The sequence below is a fragment of the Notamacropus eugenii genome, chromosome 2 (assembly GCF_028372415.1).
Source record: "Notamacropus eugenii isolate mMacEug1 chromosome 2, mMacEug1.pri_v2, whole genome shotgun sequence".
In the NCBI taxonomy this organism is placed as follows: domain Eukaryota; kingdom Metazoa; phylum Chordata; class Mammalia; order Diprotodontia; family Macropodidae; genus Notamacropus; species Notamacropus eugenii.
Window position 1 is genome coordinate 70395608 of NC_092873.1, and position 16404 is coordinate 70412011.

At 41.1% G+C, this 16404-nt stretch overlaps 1 protein-coding gene across 1 annotated transcript; it reads right to left on the reverse strand.

Annotated features, from left to right (window-relative positions):
* Positions 1 to 2914: 2914 nt before the first annotated feature.
* Positions 2915 to 3631, reverse strand: LOC140523514 (uncharacterized). Its single transcript, XM_072638346.1, has one exon. The coding sequence runs from the start codon at positions 3629 to 3631 to the stop codon at positions 2915 to 2917; it is 717 nt and encodes a 238-aa protein (XP_072494447.1).
* Between the last annotated feature and the right edge of the window lie 12773 nt (positions 3632 to 16404).

A 16404-nucleotide genomic window follows, 5' to 3' on the forward strand; every position in this document is an offset into this window, starting at 1 on the left:
TGCTTGTTTTTTCAAATGTTTATTTTTTCCCCTTCCCTCCTACCTCCCTCTTGTCCATGAGAAAAAGAAAGGAAGGAAGGAAGAAAGGAAGGAAGAGAGAAAAAAGCAGGCTGCCAAGAGGAACCCCTCTGTCATACATTTATAGTCAAACAAAACAAATTCCCATGGTGGTCAAGTCCGACAATGTGTTTCCCATGTTACGTTGTAATTCATCCTCTCTCTGTCATTATTCCTCATAAGCCCTCTGGGATGATGTTTGTTGATTTAGTTAATCATAATTCTTACATTTTTCTGAAGTGTTCTTGTTTATAATTTTTATGTTATAAGATAAACTGTGCTCTTTGTTTGGCTCGCCTCCCTCTCTGTCACTTCAGTGCAGTCTGCATTTGTTGTAAGCAGTGATCCAACGTGTGGACGGTATGGTGGTGGCTGATGGAGCACCTGTATTTTCTTGGTGTTAATTATTAGGCCAAATTAGTGCAGGCAGCAGAGAATTGATCCATACTTTGTTGCATCTCAGCTTCAGAGGCTGCATTGAGTGCACAATCATCTGCAAACAGAAAATCATGCATCAATACTCTCTCTACTTTGGCTGGCAAAATTCTTGCTAGAATCCTCCTTACTAGGCTGATCTTTCTCTTGGAAGATGGTCATATACCTGAGAGCCAGTGTGACTTCAGAAAGGGCTGAGGAACAGTTGATGTGGTGTTTGCTGCCCGACAACTCCAGGAGAAATACCAGGAGGAGAACAGAGGTCTGTACACAATGTTTGTAGATCTGACCATGGCCTTGGACACACTTGGTCTTGAGGGCTTATGGAAAATTATGTCAAAATTTGGTTGCCTGGAGAAGTTCATCACTAGTGTATGTCAGTTTCATGATGGCATGTTTGCCTGGGTTCTGAATAATGAACAATGCTCTGGTGCCTTCCCAGTCACCAGCGGAATGAAACAGGGCTGTGTGCTTGCTCCCATGCTTTTTAGCATGATGTTTTCAGTCATGTTGACAAATACTTTCAATGAGGATTAACATGGCATCGAGATAAACTACCATACTGATGGTAACTTCTTCAATTTCAAAAGGCTACAAGGCAAGAAAAATCACTAAAGCAAGGTTTTGGAAGGAGAATTGGTCATTTTTTATAGCAGCTCTCTTTGTCATGGCCAAGAACTAGAAGTCGAGAGCATGCCCATCAACTGGGGAATGGCTGAACAAGTTGTGGTATGTGAATGTAATGCAATACTATTGTACTATAAGAAATAATGAACAGAAAGACGTCAGAGAGACCTGGAAGGACTTATATGAACTGATACTGAGTGAAAGCAGCAGAACCAGGAGACCTTTGTACACAGTATCAACCACAGTGTGCAAAGAATTTTTCTGGTAGACTTAGCCCTTCACAGCAGTGCAAGGACCTAAAAAATTCCCAATTTACTCTTTAGGCAAAATACCTTTCACATCCAGAGAAAGAACTATGGAATTGGATTGCAGAAAAAAGCAGACCATTTTCTTTCGTGTTATTTTTTTTTATGGTTTCTCCCATTCATTTTAATTCTTCTATGCAACATGACCAAGGGGAAAATGTATTTAATAAGAAGGTATGTGTAAAACCCATATAAGATTGCACACCATCTCAGGGAGTGTGAGGGGAAGGAGCAGGGAAGGACAGAGAGGGAGGGAGAAAAATCTAAGATATATTGAAGTGATTGTAGACAACTGAAAACAAATTAATTAATTTAATTATTTGAAAACAGGAAAATTACAGGAAGATGGCTGAAGTATTTCTATGTTGCTTTTATCCATATAGGTCAAATCTTATAGAAGCCTCAGAGTTTGTTGCCTCTGCGCTTATAAGTCCTGCCCACCCTAGACACTGTGGGACACACCAAGTGTGCCACAACCTGCTCTGTGCCTGTCTGCAAGCCTGTCTGCTGTATCTGTCCCTGCTGCCATCCAGCCTTCTGTGTGGTCTGCTGTGCCTCTTAGCATGCTCTGTGGTGACCAGCTTCCAGGCAGTCTGTGGAGCTGACAGTTGCTCCCCCTCCTGATGTGGTGGCAGTCCCTACCAGTCCTCCTTCTGCCAGATTGGTTCCCCATAACCTCGCCTGCTGTATGCCTAGCTCCTGCCAGTCCACCTGCTGCCAGGCCGGTCCTGCAGCCCAACCTGCTACATCCCTGCTTACCATAAACCTGGGCCAGGCAAAAGAAATGCATCCATCCAGAAGTATAACAGCCCTTCTATTAGCATGTGAAAGTCACTTCTAAGTGGGAGCTGGCCTCTTGATCAGTGCTGTAGCTGGCAGCACAGCAGGCAGGGGAAGGGTTTAAGCCAAGAGGATATTGGCCTGGTGGGCAGGGCAGGTGGATGGGAGTGCACAGGACACAGTGTAGGTTGGAGAGGGATGTGTCAGGGCACAACTCTATAGGACCACGGTGCAATGTATGAATGACACAGTGGTCAGTCTGTGCACTCTCTCCTGTGGCCTGGTGAACTCTGAAGACTGCTATGTATGGGAGGAGGATAAGGATGAAAGGGTAAATGAGAGGTCAGAAGGTAAGTTGATATGGTTTATTGCTGGAGGGCCCATGGGTGGGGCTACCCCTTTGCACTTTGAATCTGGAGAGAGCCTGAGAGCTGCAGGCAGTTCCAGCATTATAGACACTGAGTTAGGTTAGTGACTCCAGTTAGGCTGGGGTCAGTCATGGTTTGTAGGGGGCCTGGCATGGGCCTGGGGTTGGTCAGGTACTTGGTGTAGCTGGTTGTCTGAGGCCTGGTGATCTCAATGCCTCTGGGAGTGATGCAGGCCAGTTGTTGAGGATGATGTTTGGGGATGGATCCAGAGACCTGCAGAAGTTGGGCAGGAGTGGAATGTCAGCACCAGAGAGAAAGAGAGGGAGAGAGAGCACCCTGTGGTCAACAGCAAGGTTTCAGTCCACAGGTGGTAGGGCAGCAGGCAGGTTTGCAGCAGGTGGGCCGGCAGATGAGGGACACAGAGGAGGAAGGGCGGCAGCAGGTGGGGGCTGGACAGCAGGAGGGTGCACAGCAGCAAGAAGAGGAGGATGTGTTAGTGCAGCAGGAGGGTGTGCAGGAGAGAGGCACACAGCAGGTGGCTGGGCTGCACACGGGCCGACAGAGAAGGGACACACGGTACACAGGGTGGCAGCAGCTGGGCTGGCAACAGGAGGAGGTTGTACAACAGGGTGTGGTCACACAGCAGCTGGGCTTGTAGCACACAGGGATGCAGCAGCAGGAGTGCACCACGCAGGGAGGTGCACCACAGCTTGGGGCCTGGCAACTGGATGTGTGGCAGCAGGATGGTGAACAGGATGAGGTGCAGACAGATTGGCAGGGGCTGGGTTCACAGGCTGGCTGGCAGGTGGCAGGCACACAGCAGACTGGGCGGCACAGCAAGGTCAGGGGACAGGCTGGTGGGCAACATGGGGCTGGACAGCAGCTGGGGCCACAGCAGCTGGGCTCACAGCAGCTCTCTGGGCAGTCATCCAGCTGCCAGGAGGAGCCTGTACAAGAACTGGGCAAGCAGACATTGCTGCCATAGCTCCTGTCACTGGAGCACACAGAGACAGCTGAAGCTGTGGGAACACAGGGTCCAGAAAAACAGGTGTCTGCCATGGTGGGAGCAACTGTGTGGGGAGCCTTGGGCAGCAGAGGGTGGGAAAGGGATGTGAATGAGGGGCTGATTCTGGGAGGAGCTGGTGCCTCACTGGGACTGTGCTTGTGGGTCTGTGTGTGTGTGTGTGTGTGTGTGTGTGTGTGTGAGTGAGTGAAGCTGGGGGCTGTGTGTGAAGGTTGTGTAGCCTGGTGGGTTTTTATATCCCTTCTGCAGGAAGATGTGTCCCAGGGGACAGAGCCTGCTTTCCTGTTGTTTATGGCTGATTGCTTCCCTCAGAGCCCATCATTAGGTGATGGTGACATTGTCCAGGAGATGACCAGTGACTCACAGACACCCTTCATTTGGTTTCCATTTCCACCCTTTAGTAAACATTTATGAAGCCTCATCAATCTTGTACATCAATTTCATGATGACATGTTTGCCCAGGTTCTGGATAATGGACAATGCTCTCATGCCTTCCCAGTCACCAATGGAGTGAAACAAGGCTGTGTGCTTGCTCCCATGCTTTTTAGCATGATGTTTTCAGCCATGTTGACAAATGATTTCAATGAGGGTGAACATAGCATCAAGGTCAACTACCATACTGATGGTTAGTTCTTCACTTTGAAAAAGCTACAAGCCAAGATCAAAGTGGAGGTAGTGTTGGTGCATGATTTTCTGTTTGCAGATGATCGTGCACTCAATGCAGCCTCTGAAGTGGAGATGCAACAAAGTATGGATCAATACTCTGCTGCCTGTGCTAATTTTGGCCTAATAATTAACATCTAGAGAATACAGGTGCTCCAACAACCACCACTACACCATCCATACATGGAACTATCGGTTACAACAAATGGAGAAGTTTTGAATACTGTGGATAAGTTCATAAAGTATACTTTCCAGGGATGTACACATTGACAATGAGGTTGATGCACGCATTGCCAGAGCTAGCTCAGTGTTTGGGAGGCTCCAAAGAAAAGTTTGGGAGAGAAGAGGCATTAGACTGACTACCAAACTGAAGGTCTACAGATCCGTTGTGTTGAGCTCATTGTTACATGCTTGTGAAACATGAACAGTCTACCAGTGCCATGCCAGGAAATTGAATCGCTTCCATTTGAACTGTCTTGGGAAGATTCTGAGGATCACCTGGCAGGATAAGGTACCAGACACTGAAGTCCTTGCTAAAGCTGAACTGTTAAGTATTCAAATTATGCTTCAGAGAGTGCAACTTGGATGGGCTGGCCACATTGTTCCAATGTAAAATGTATGCTTGCCAAAAAGACAGTTTCATGGAGAACTCTCATGGGGTATGCAATCACATGGTGGCCAGAAGAAGTGATACTAGAAAACTCTCAAGGTGTCTCTCAAGAACTTTGTATTTGACTGTGCAACATAGGAGACACTGGCACAGGACTGCTCAGCATGGCATTCCCACATCAGAAAGGGTGCTGTGCTCTTTTAGCAAAGCAGAATTGAGACAGCATAAAGTAAACATAGGATGCACAAATTTGGGATATCCACCCCAAATATTCACCCGGACTATCTGTGCCCAACCTGTAGTAGAGCATTTCGAGCTTGTGTTGGTCTGATCAGCCACAGTCAGACACACTGAAATTTCACTTTATCATGGTGATGTCATTTTGGTCTTCTTTGAAGATGAAGGACAACAACCATGAAGCCTCAACTCCTGGTCTGACACAGGACCAAGTTCTGATCACTCTGTGTCAGAAGAGACTGGTGGGCTGAGGGTCCTCTGAGGAGAGAAGTACCTGGGGGGCTAAGTGAGGATGGGAGGATATTGACAGGCAGGATTAGGGAGGCCTCTTGTACAAAGCCCAAGCTGGTAGTGGAAGGGAGGGTGGGGGAGGGGCATTCTGGGCCTTCTCCATAGTTTGAGGAGATGGAATTTTGTATTGGGAGATCAGCAACCCCATCTGGTGAAATATACTATTGACACTAAGCTGCATTGTCCAGGATGTCTGGAGTGCAAGGGGAAAAACTGGACAGGACTGTGAACAGCCCACAGTGTAGTCATTTGTATTTCCTTTGATGACTGGTACTTGGAGTATGAAGTGACAGGTTTAGACCTGGGTCTTCAGAACATCAGTGGGACAGCTTCCAGAGTGGAGCGCCAAACATTCAGCCCCCAACAGCATCCAGGGCAGCAGAATCAGATTAAACTATGTCGGGGGAATGTGAAACACAATGGACTAAACACAAGACTTTGAAAAAGGCCAGGTTTAAACCTGGTTGATATTCAGTCCTCCAGGATCGTCATGTACCGGTTTGTTGTCCCCATTTCTTTTTTTGTGTGTGTGAAACAACAGGTCTAGATGATGGATTGGAAAGTGAAAAGACTGGACCACTTAGTAGGGCTACTTCATCATTCCAGGCGATATTGATGAAGCCATGATATGGGCTAGTGGAAGTATGGGGAAATGGAGATTGGAAAGAGCCATATGGGTGCCAGAGAGACAGACAGACACACACACACACACACACAGACAAAGACAGAGACAGAGATACAGAGAGATAGAGACAGAGACAGTCAGAGAGTGAGAGAGACAGAGACACACACAGGGACAGAGAGACAGAGACAGAGAAAGAGAGAGAAACAGAGAAAGACAGAGACAGAGTCACAGAGTGAGGCAGAGATAGAAACAGAGACAGAGAAAAATAAAACTAAGGAGAAACAGGAAAAGCTGTAGAGACAGAGAGACAGACTGACAGAGACAGATGAAGACAGAAGGAGAAAGGAAGAGGGAGGTTTGTTTTTTCTTTTCTTTTTCTTATTCTTTTTAATCTATTTGTTTTCAGTTCTCTACAATCACTTCTATAAATCTTAGATTTTTCTCCCCCTCCCTTACTCCTCCCTTCCCGAGACAGAGTGCAATCTTATATGGGTTCTACACATATGTTATTATTAAACACATCTTCTTTTTAAAAATTGCTTTATTTGTTTTCGGTTTTCTACAATCACTTCCATTTATTTTAGATTTTTTCCCCTTCCTCTCGCTCCTTACTCCCTCTCTCCTCACTCCCTCCCCGAGATGGTGTGCAATCTAATATAGGTTCTACACATACATTCCTGTTAAATACATTTTTACCTTAGTCATGTTGCATAGAAGAATTAAAATGAATGGGAGAAACCATGAGAAAATCCGAACTAAACCAAAACATAACAAAGAGAAAATATTCTGCTTCATTCTGTGTTCCAGTTCCGTAGTTCTTTTTCTGGATGTGGATGGCATTTTGTCTCAAGAGTGCATTGGGAATTTTTTAAGTCCTTTTTAAGACAGATGTGATATGGTACTTCAGAGTTGTTTTGATTTGCATCTCTCTAATCAATAGCAATTTAGAGCATTTTTTCATATGTCTGTAGATAGCTTTAATTTCTTCCTCTGAAAACTCCCTTTTCATATCCTTTGACCATTTATCGATTGAGAATGACTTGTGTTCTTGTAAATTTGATTCAGTTCTCTATATATTTTAGAAATGAGGCCTTTATCACAGACACTAGTTGCAAAAATTCTTTCCCAGTTTTCTGCTTCCATCCTAATCTTGATAGCATTGAGTTTGTTTGTGCAAAAACTTTTCAATTTAATGTAATCAAAATTATGCATTTTGCACTTCATAATGTTCTCTATCTCTTGTTTGATCATAAATTTCTCCATTCTTTGTAAATCTGACAAATACACTATTCCTTGCTCCCCTATTTGGTTATAGTATTAGTCTTTATACCTGAATCATATATCCATTTTGCCTTTATTCTTGTGTACTGTGCCAGGCACTGGTCTATGCCCAGTTTCCACCACACTGTTACCAAGTTTTTCCAGCAGTTTTTGTCAGTGAGTTCTTATCCCAGAAGCTGGGGTCCTTGTGTTTATCAAACAGTAGATTGCTATATTCATTGACTACTGTGTTTTGAGTAACTAACATATCCCACTGGTCTACCTCTCTCTTTCTTAGCCAGTACCAAGTGATTTTGATTGCTGCTTTATAACACATCTTGAGATCTGGAAGGGCTAGGCCACCTTTCCTAGGATTTCTTTTCATTAATTCCCTTGATATTCTGGACTTTTTGTTCTTCCACAATAATTTTGATATTGGTTTTTCTTTCTTTCTTTTTTTTTTTTATAAATTGTTATTATCTTATTTGTTTTCAGTATTCTACAATCACTTCCATATGTCTTAGATTTTTCCTCCTCCCTACCCCTTCATCCCCCCTGCCTCCCCACTCTCTCCCTGAGACAGCATACAATTTTATATAGGTGCTACATATACATTCCTATTAAATACATTTTCACTTTAGTCATGTTGCATGGAAGAATTAAAATGAATGGGAGAAGTCATAAAACAAACCAAAACATAATACAAAAGAAAATGATCTGCTTCATTCTGCAATTGAATTCCATAGTTCTTACTCTGGATGTGAAAGGCATTTTGCTTGAAGAGACCATTGGGAATTTTTTAAGTCCTTGCATTGCAATGAAATACTAAGTCTTCCAGAAAAATTCCTCTCATACTGTGGTTGTTGCTGTGTACAAAGTTCTCCTGGTTCTCCTCCTTTCACTCAGCATCAGTTCATATAAGTTTTTCCAAGCCTCTCTGAAGTCTTCCTGTTCATCATTTCTCATAGTACAATAGTATTTCATTACATTGATATAACACAGTTTATACAGCCATTCCCCAATTGATGGGTATCCCCTTGATTTCATGTTTTTGGCCACCACAAAGAGAGCTGCTATAAATATTTTTGTCCATGTGGTATGCGTTTCCATTTTTATGATCTCTTGGGGATACAGTCCTAGAAGCAATTTTGCTAGGTCAAAGTGTATGCACATTTTTGTAGCCCTTTGGACATAATTCCAAATTGCTCTCCAGAATGGTTCGTTCAACTCACAACTCCACCAACAATGAATTAGTTTTCCAAATCTCCCACATCTTCATCAACATTTATCATATTCCTGTTTTGTCATGTTAGCCAATCTGATAGGTGTGATGTGATATCTCAGAGTTCTTTTGATTTGCATCTCTCTAATCAATAATGATTTAGAGCATTTTTCATATGTTCATAGATAGTTTTAACTTCTTCCTCTGAAAATTGCCTGTTTATATCCTTTAACCATTTATCAATTGGGGAATGACTTGTATTCTTGTACATTTGACTCAGTTCTCTAAATATTTTAGAGATGAAGCCTTTATCACAGACATTAGTTGAAAAAAAATCTTTCCCAGTTTTCTGTTTCCCTCCTGATCTTGGTTCCATTGAGTTTGTTCATGCAAAAACTTTTCAATTTAATGTAATCAAAATTATCCATTTTGTACTTCATAATGCTTTCTATCTCTTCTTTAGTCAAAAATTCTTCCCTTCTCCATAAATCTGATAAATACACTATTCCTTGCTCCACTAATTTGTTTATAGTATTAATCTTTATACCTAGGTCATGTACCAATTTGGACGTTATTCTTGTGTACGGTGTCAAGCATTGGTCTATACCTCATTTTCACCACACTGTTATCCAGTTTTCTCAGCAATTTTTGTTACACAGTAAGTTCTTATCCCAGAAGCTTGGGTCCTTGGATTTATCAAACAGTAGATTGTTATATTCGTTGCCTACTGTGTCTTGAGTACCTAGCATATTCCACTGGTCTACCCTTCTATTTCTAAGTCAGTACCAAGTGATTTTGATGATTACTGCTTTATAATACAATTTCAGATCTGGTAGGGGTAGGCCACCTTCCCTAGCATTTCTTTTCATTAATTCCCTTGACTTCTGAACCTTTTGTTCTTTCAGATGAATTTTGATATTATTTTTTCTAGCTGTAGAAAATAATTTTCTGGTAGTCTGATTGATATGGCACTGAATAAGTAAATTAATTTAGGCAGAGTTGTTATTTTTATCTTATTTGGTTGGCCTAACAACAAGCAGGTGATGTTTTTCCATTTATTTAGAGCTGACTTTGTTTGTCTGAAAAGTGTTTTGTAATTGTGTTCATATAGTCCCTGGGTTTGTTTTGGCAAGTAGACTCCCAGACATTTTATAGTGTCTACCATAGCTTTAAATGGGACTTTTCTTTCTGCCTCTTGCTGTCGGGCTTTGTTAGTAATATAAAGAAATACAGATGACTTATAGGGGTTTATTTTGTAACCTGAAACTTTGCCAAAGTTGTTTATTATTTCAAGTAGTTTTTTACTTGATTTTCTAGGATCCTCTAAGTATATAATCATATCATCTGCAAAGAGTAATAACTTAGTTTCTTCTTTGCTGTTCTAATTCCTTCAATTTATTTTTCTTATTGCTAAAGCTAATGTTTCTAGTATCATATTGAACAACATTAGTGATAACGAACATCATTGTTTCACCCCTAATCTTCTTGGAAATGAATCTAGCTTATTTTTCTCATTGCATAAAATGCTTGCTGAAGGTTTGAGGCAGATACTGCTTATTATTTTATGGCAAGTTCCATTTATTCTGTGCTCTTCAGTGTTTCCAAGAGGAATAGGTGTTGTATTTTGTCAAAAATTTTTTCTGCATCTATTGAGATAATAATATAGTTTCTCTTAGTTTTGTTGTTGATATGATCAGTAGTGTTGATAGTTTTCCTAATATTGACCTAGCCCTGAATTCCTGGTATAAATCCTACTTGATCATAATGTATTATTCTTGTGATAAGTCTGTGTTCTTTCTGCTAACATCTTATTTAAAATTTTTGCTTCTATATTCATTAGAGAAATTGGTTTATAATTTTCTTTCTCTGTTTTGATTCTTCCTGGTTTAGGTTATCAGAACCATATTTGTATCATAACAAGAATTTGGTAGAGTTTGGTAGAACTCCTTCTTCACCAATTTTCCCAAATAGCATATATAATATTGGAATTTCCTGTTCTTTAAATTCTTGATAGAATTCATTTGTAAATCCATGTGGCCCTGGAGATTTTTTTCCTAGGGAGTTCATTGATGGCTTGTTTAATTTCTTTTTCTGAGATGGGGTTATTTAAACATTCACCTTCCTCTTCTGTTAATTTGGGCAATTTATATATTTTTAAATATTCACTCGAGTCACTTAGGTTGTCAAATTTATGGACATACAGTTGAACAAAGTAATTTCTAATTATTGTTTTTATTTCCTCCTCGTTGGAAGTGAGTTCACCCTTTTCATTTTTGATATTTGTAATTTGGTATTCTCATTTCTTTTTTTTTAAATCAATTTGCCAAAGGTTTACCAATTTTATTGTCTTTTTCATAAAACCAACTCTTAGTTTTATTTATTAGTTCAATAGTTTTCTTAATTTCATTTTTATTAATCTCTCCTTTAGTTTTCAACATTTCTAATTTGGCATTTACTTGGGAGTTTTCAATTTGATCTTTTTCTTGTTTTTTTCAGCTATATGCCCAATTCATTGGTCTCTTCTTTCTCTACATGAATTTTGTTCATGTAGGTGTTCAATGATATAAACTTCCCTTAAGAACTGCTTTTGTAGCATCCCATAAGTTTTGGTAGGTTATCTCATTATTGTCATTTTCTTGAATGAAGTCGTTGATTGTTTCTATGATTTATTTTTTAACCCACTCATTGTTGAGGATTAGATTATTCAGTTTCCAATTAATTTTTGTTCTATCTTTCCATGGTCTTTTATTACATATAATTTTTATTGCATTATTTTCTGAGAAAGATGCATTGACTGTCTTTCTGCACTGGACTGTGAGGTTTTTATGACCTAGTACATGGTCAATTTCTGTATATGTGCCGTGTTGGTTGGTTGTTATCCTTCATTCTTGAAGAGGACTAAAATGGTATCATCATGATAAAGTGAAGTTTCAATGTGTATGACTGTGGCTGATCAGACCAATATGAGCTGGTAATGCTCTACCACAGATTGGGCACAGATAGTCTGTATGAACATTTGGGGTGCTTACTCCAAATTTTTGCATACTATGTTTCCTTAGTGCTGTTTCAATTCTGCTTTGCTCATAGAGCACAGCACCCTTTCTGATGTGGGCATGCCATAGTGAGCGGTTCTGTGCCAGTGTCTCACTTGTTGCACAATCAAATCCAAAGTTCTTGAGAGAGACCTTGAGAGTGTCCTTTCTATGCTTCTTCTGCCCACCATGTGATTGCCTGCGCCATGAGAGTCCTCCATAAAATAATGGTTTGGTTTTTTTTTTGACAAGGGTACATTTTGCATTCGAACAATGTGGCCAACCCACTGGAGTTGCACACTCTGAATTATAGTTTGAATGCTTGGCAGTTCAGTTAGAGCAAGGACCTCAGTGTCTGGTATCTTATCCTGCCAGGTGATCTTCAGAGTCTTCCTAAGACAGTTCAAGTGGAAGCTATTCAGTTTTCTGGCATGGCACTAGTAGACTGTCCATGTTTCATAGACATACAACAATGAAGTCAGCACAACGCCTCTGTAGACCTTCAGTTTGGTAGTCAGTCTAATACCTCTTCTTGGGAGCCTCCCAAATACTGAGCTAGCTCTGACAATGTATGTGTCAACCTCATTGTCAATATGTACATCCCTGGAAAGTAAACTACCAAGGTAAGTGAACTTATCCACAGCATTCAAGGCTTTCCCATTTGTTGTAACCAATGGTCCAATGTATAGATTCTGTGGTGTTGGATGATGGAGCACCTGTGTTTTCTTGGTATTAATTATTAGGCCAAAATTAGCACAGGCAGCAGAGAATTGATCCATATGTTGTTGCATCTCAGCTTCAGACGTTGCATTGAGTGCACAATCATATTCAAGCAGAAAATCATGCACCAATACTCCCTCCACTTTGGTCTAGGCTTGTAGCCTTTCCAAATAGAAGAACTTACCAACAGTATGGTAGTTGACCTCATTGAAATCATTTGACAACATGGCTGAAAACATTATGCTAGAAAGCATGAGAGGAAGCACACAGCCCTGTTTCACTCCATTGGTGACTGGGAAGGCACAAGAGCATTGTCCACTATCCAGAACCTGGGCATACATGCCATCATGAAATTGACATACAATGCTGATCAACTTTTCAAAAGGGCACAAAAAATTACGTGCCATGTACTGCTGAGAAAAAGATATATTCCTTTCTATCTCCATTCAGTTTTCTCCAAGGATCTATCATATCTACCTCATCCAGAGTTGTATTCACCTCCTTCACTTCTTTCTTGTTTATTTTGAGGTTAGATTTATCAAGTTCAGAGAGGGGTAGGTTGAGGTCCCCCACTAGTATAGTTTTGCTGTCTATTTCTTCATGTAACTCCCTTCACTCCTCCTCTAAGAATTTGGATGCTATACCCCTTGGTGAATATGTGTTTAGTAATGAAATTGTTTCATTGCCTATGCTGCCTTTTAGCAGGATATAATTTTCTTCCTTATCTCTTTTGATTTGATCTATTTCTGTTTTTGCTTTGTCTGAGTTTAGGTTTACTAACCCTGCTTTTTGTACATTAGTTGAAGCATAATATATTCTGCTCCAACTTTTTACCTTTACTGTGTGTGTATCCCCCTGTTTCAAATGTATTTCTTGTAAACAACATATTGTTGGATTATGGTTTTTAATCAGTTCTGCTGTCCGCCTCAGTTTTATGGAAGAGTTCATCCAATTCACATTCACAGTTATGACTACTCTCTGTTTCTTTCCTTCCATTCTATTTCTCCCTTTCATACTTTTAGTTCTTTCTTCTTCCTTCACCTCCACAATAGAGTTTTAATTTTTGACCACCACTTCCCTCAGTCTTTCTTCCCTTCTATCAGCCCCCCTTCCTTTATTTTCCCATTTCTATTACTACTTCTTACTTCCCTTTTAGCCTCCCCTCCTTTTTCTTTCCCCTTTTTCCTCCTCCTGCCTATTGGAATAGTTAGATTTCTATACTTAACTTATTTTTTTGTTCCCTCCTTGAACCAAATCAGATGAGAGCAAATCTCAAACAGTAGTCATCTCCCTCCCCTCTTTCCCTGTATTGTAATGTGTTTTTGTGCCTCTTGCTGTGATGTAATTTACCTTTTTCTGCCTTCTCCTTTTCGCATCTCTCATTACAATCCCTAAATCACATTTTTATCATCACATTATTTAATTTATAACCTCTCTCTCTCTCTCTCTCTCTCTCTCTCTCTCTCTCTCTCTCTCTCTCTCTATATATATATATATATATATATATATATATATACATACATCCCCTTTAAATATCATAACTAATTTACAGTTCTCAAGATTAACAAATATCATCTTCCCTTATAAGGATGCCTACAATTTGCCCATATTGAATAACAAGTTTTTTCCCCTCTGTTTGCCTTTTTATGCCTCTGTTGAGATGTGTTTGAAGATCACATTTTTTATTGAGCTCTGTCCTTTTCCTCAGAAAGTTCTGTAAATCCCTTATTTCACTGAATGTTCATCTCCTTACCTGAAATACTATGCTGAATATTACTGGGTAACTGAACCTTGGTTGTAGTCCAAGCTTCTTTGCCTTATGAAATATCATACTCTAATCCCTCTGGTCTTTTAATGTAGAAGTTGCAAGGTTCTGTGTGATGCTGCCTGTAGTTCCTTGATATTTGAATTGTTTCTTTCTAGCTGCTTGCAGTGTTTTCTCCTTAACTTGATAGTTCAAGAATCTGGCAACACTATTCCCTGGTATTTTCAGTTTTGGATCTCTTTCTGGAGGATTTTTTGATGACTATTTTGCCCTCTGGATCTAGGATCTCAAGTCAGTTTTCCTTGATGATTTCTTGGAAGATTTTGTCCAGGCCCTTTTTTTTCATCATGGCTTTCCATTAGACCAATACTTCTTAGATTTTCTTTCCTGGATCTGTTCTCCGGGTCAGTTGTTTTTCCAATGAGATATTTTACATTTTCTTCTATTTTTTCATCTTTAGATTCTGTTTGACTGATTCTTGATGTCTCATAGAGTCATTAGCTTCTACTTGCCCAATTCTAACTTTCAATAGATAGTTTCCTTCAGTTAACTTTTATATCTCTTTTTCCATTTGCCCAGTTGTTTCTTTTAGGGAGTTATTTTCTCCAGTTAGGTTTTATACTTCCTTTTCAATTTGTACAATTTTCCTTTTAAATTCTTTTATGAATTCTTTTTTTTCATATTTTAAAGATCATTGGCCATTTTTTTCTTTTACCTCTCTAATTTGACTTTTAAAATCCTTCTTGAGCTCTTCCAAGAATGCTCTTTGGGCTTGAGACCAGTTCATATTCCCTTCTGAGGTTTCAGATGGGAGTACAGTCTCAATGCTGACCTCTTCAGCACTCGTGTTTTGGTCCTTGTCCCCATAGTATGATTCTGTGATCTTTTCTTTTCTGGTTTGCTTCCTGCTCAGGATGATTGCCTTTTCCCTGGCTTTTGAAGTGGATCTCTGCCTCTGGAGGACAGAAGTCTCTGTGCCATGGTTCTTATGCTTAGAACTTGAGACTTTGTGTATTGTGGCCTCTGGTTCTCTCAGCTAGAAGCTAGAATGCTACAGTTTACCTGGTGCTGAGCCGGCTAATGTGCCAAAGCAGAGGCCAGGTGAAGTCTTTCTGAGTTTCCCTCGAGTTATCCTGGAGCTCACTGCGTGAGGTGTGAGGGAGGGATGGTATGACTGCAGGAGGCCTCCTCTTCTGAGCTAGAGCACAGGCGGGTCAGCAGTTGTTGAACCCTGTCTGCCCTAGTGTCTTCCTGATTCTGCTGGTTGTGCTAAGGCACACCTAGGGTCCTGCTGTTGGTGCTTATGGATTTCACCCCCTGGGGCTGAGAATCTCCTCCCAGTTTGCTGAGGTGTGGATGTCTGGGACAGCTCTAGTCCTGCACTGGTCCCCCTCAGTCACGGAAGACAGACCCCCCTTTTCGATTTTCCTAGCCTCTCGAGCTAAGAGACTGTTTACCCCTTCAGCTGACCCCACTACTCCAGGATTTTTCCTAGGGAAATATTCTCTGGTTTTTCAAAGTCAACAATGGATGGAAGAGAGCACTGACATCACTCCACCATCTTGGCTCCTGGAGTTCAAGTGGGTGACTTACAGACATTTAATCTGTGGGCTTATAGTTTCAGGAGCAGCTGCTGCTATTACCAGGGCTCTGTGCTTTTCTCTCAGTCCACTGGACTCCCATCCTGGGCTGATATGTTTGAGATTCTGCACTGCTGCTTCTGCTTCAGACAACCTGACAGTTCCTACTCAGCTTTGCTATGGTGGAGTTGACACTGGTACAGCCTGAGCACTGTACACTGTGTGCTCTTCCAGCCCCATGCATCAGATCCCTCCCATTGACCTTCTGGGATGTCCTGGACTAGAAATCTGCCACACCATCTCCAATTGTATTCTGCTACTCTAAAATTTCTTCATATTCTCTTTTGAGGGGTATCTAAAGGAGTTTGTCTTAGAGCTTAAGTGAGTACTTGCTCTTACTCCACCATCTTGCCTGCACCTCCAGAGCAAGGTTTGGAAGGAGAAAAGAGAGACAGAAGACAATGAGAGAGACAGATACAGAGAGATAGAGAGAGTGAGACAGAGTCAGAGACAGAATTAACAGGGAATCTCCTAAGAGAGGAAAGAAATGTGGGGTTCACAGCCACAACTAGAACAATTGCCCCCAGGCAAGGAGAACCTCCCATTCTTAGTCTCACCAGCCCCAGGGAAGAGAGAGGATGGTGTAGTAGGTGTTTGGGGCTTAGGAGAGGAGGGAAAACAGGAGTCCTAAACCACATTCTCGGTTTTCTCTGTCAAAGGAGAAGTGAGGTCTTCTCCTCAGAGAAAGGAGCTGGGGCTGCTGAAGGATGCTTGGCCAGAGGAGCAGTCACAGATGGAAGAAA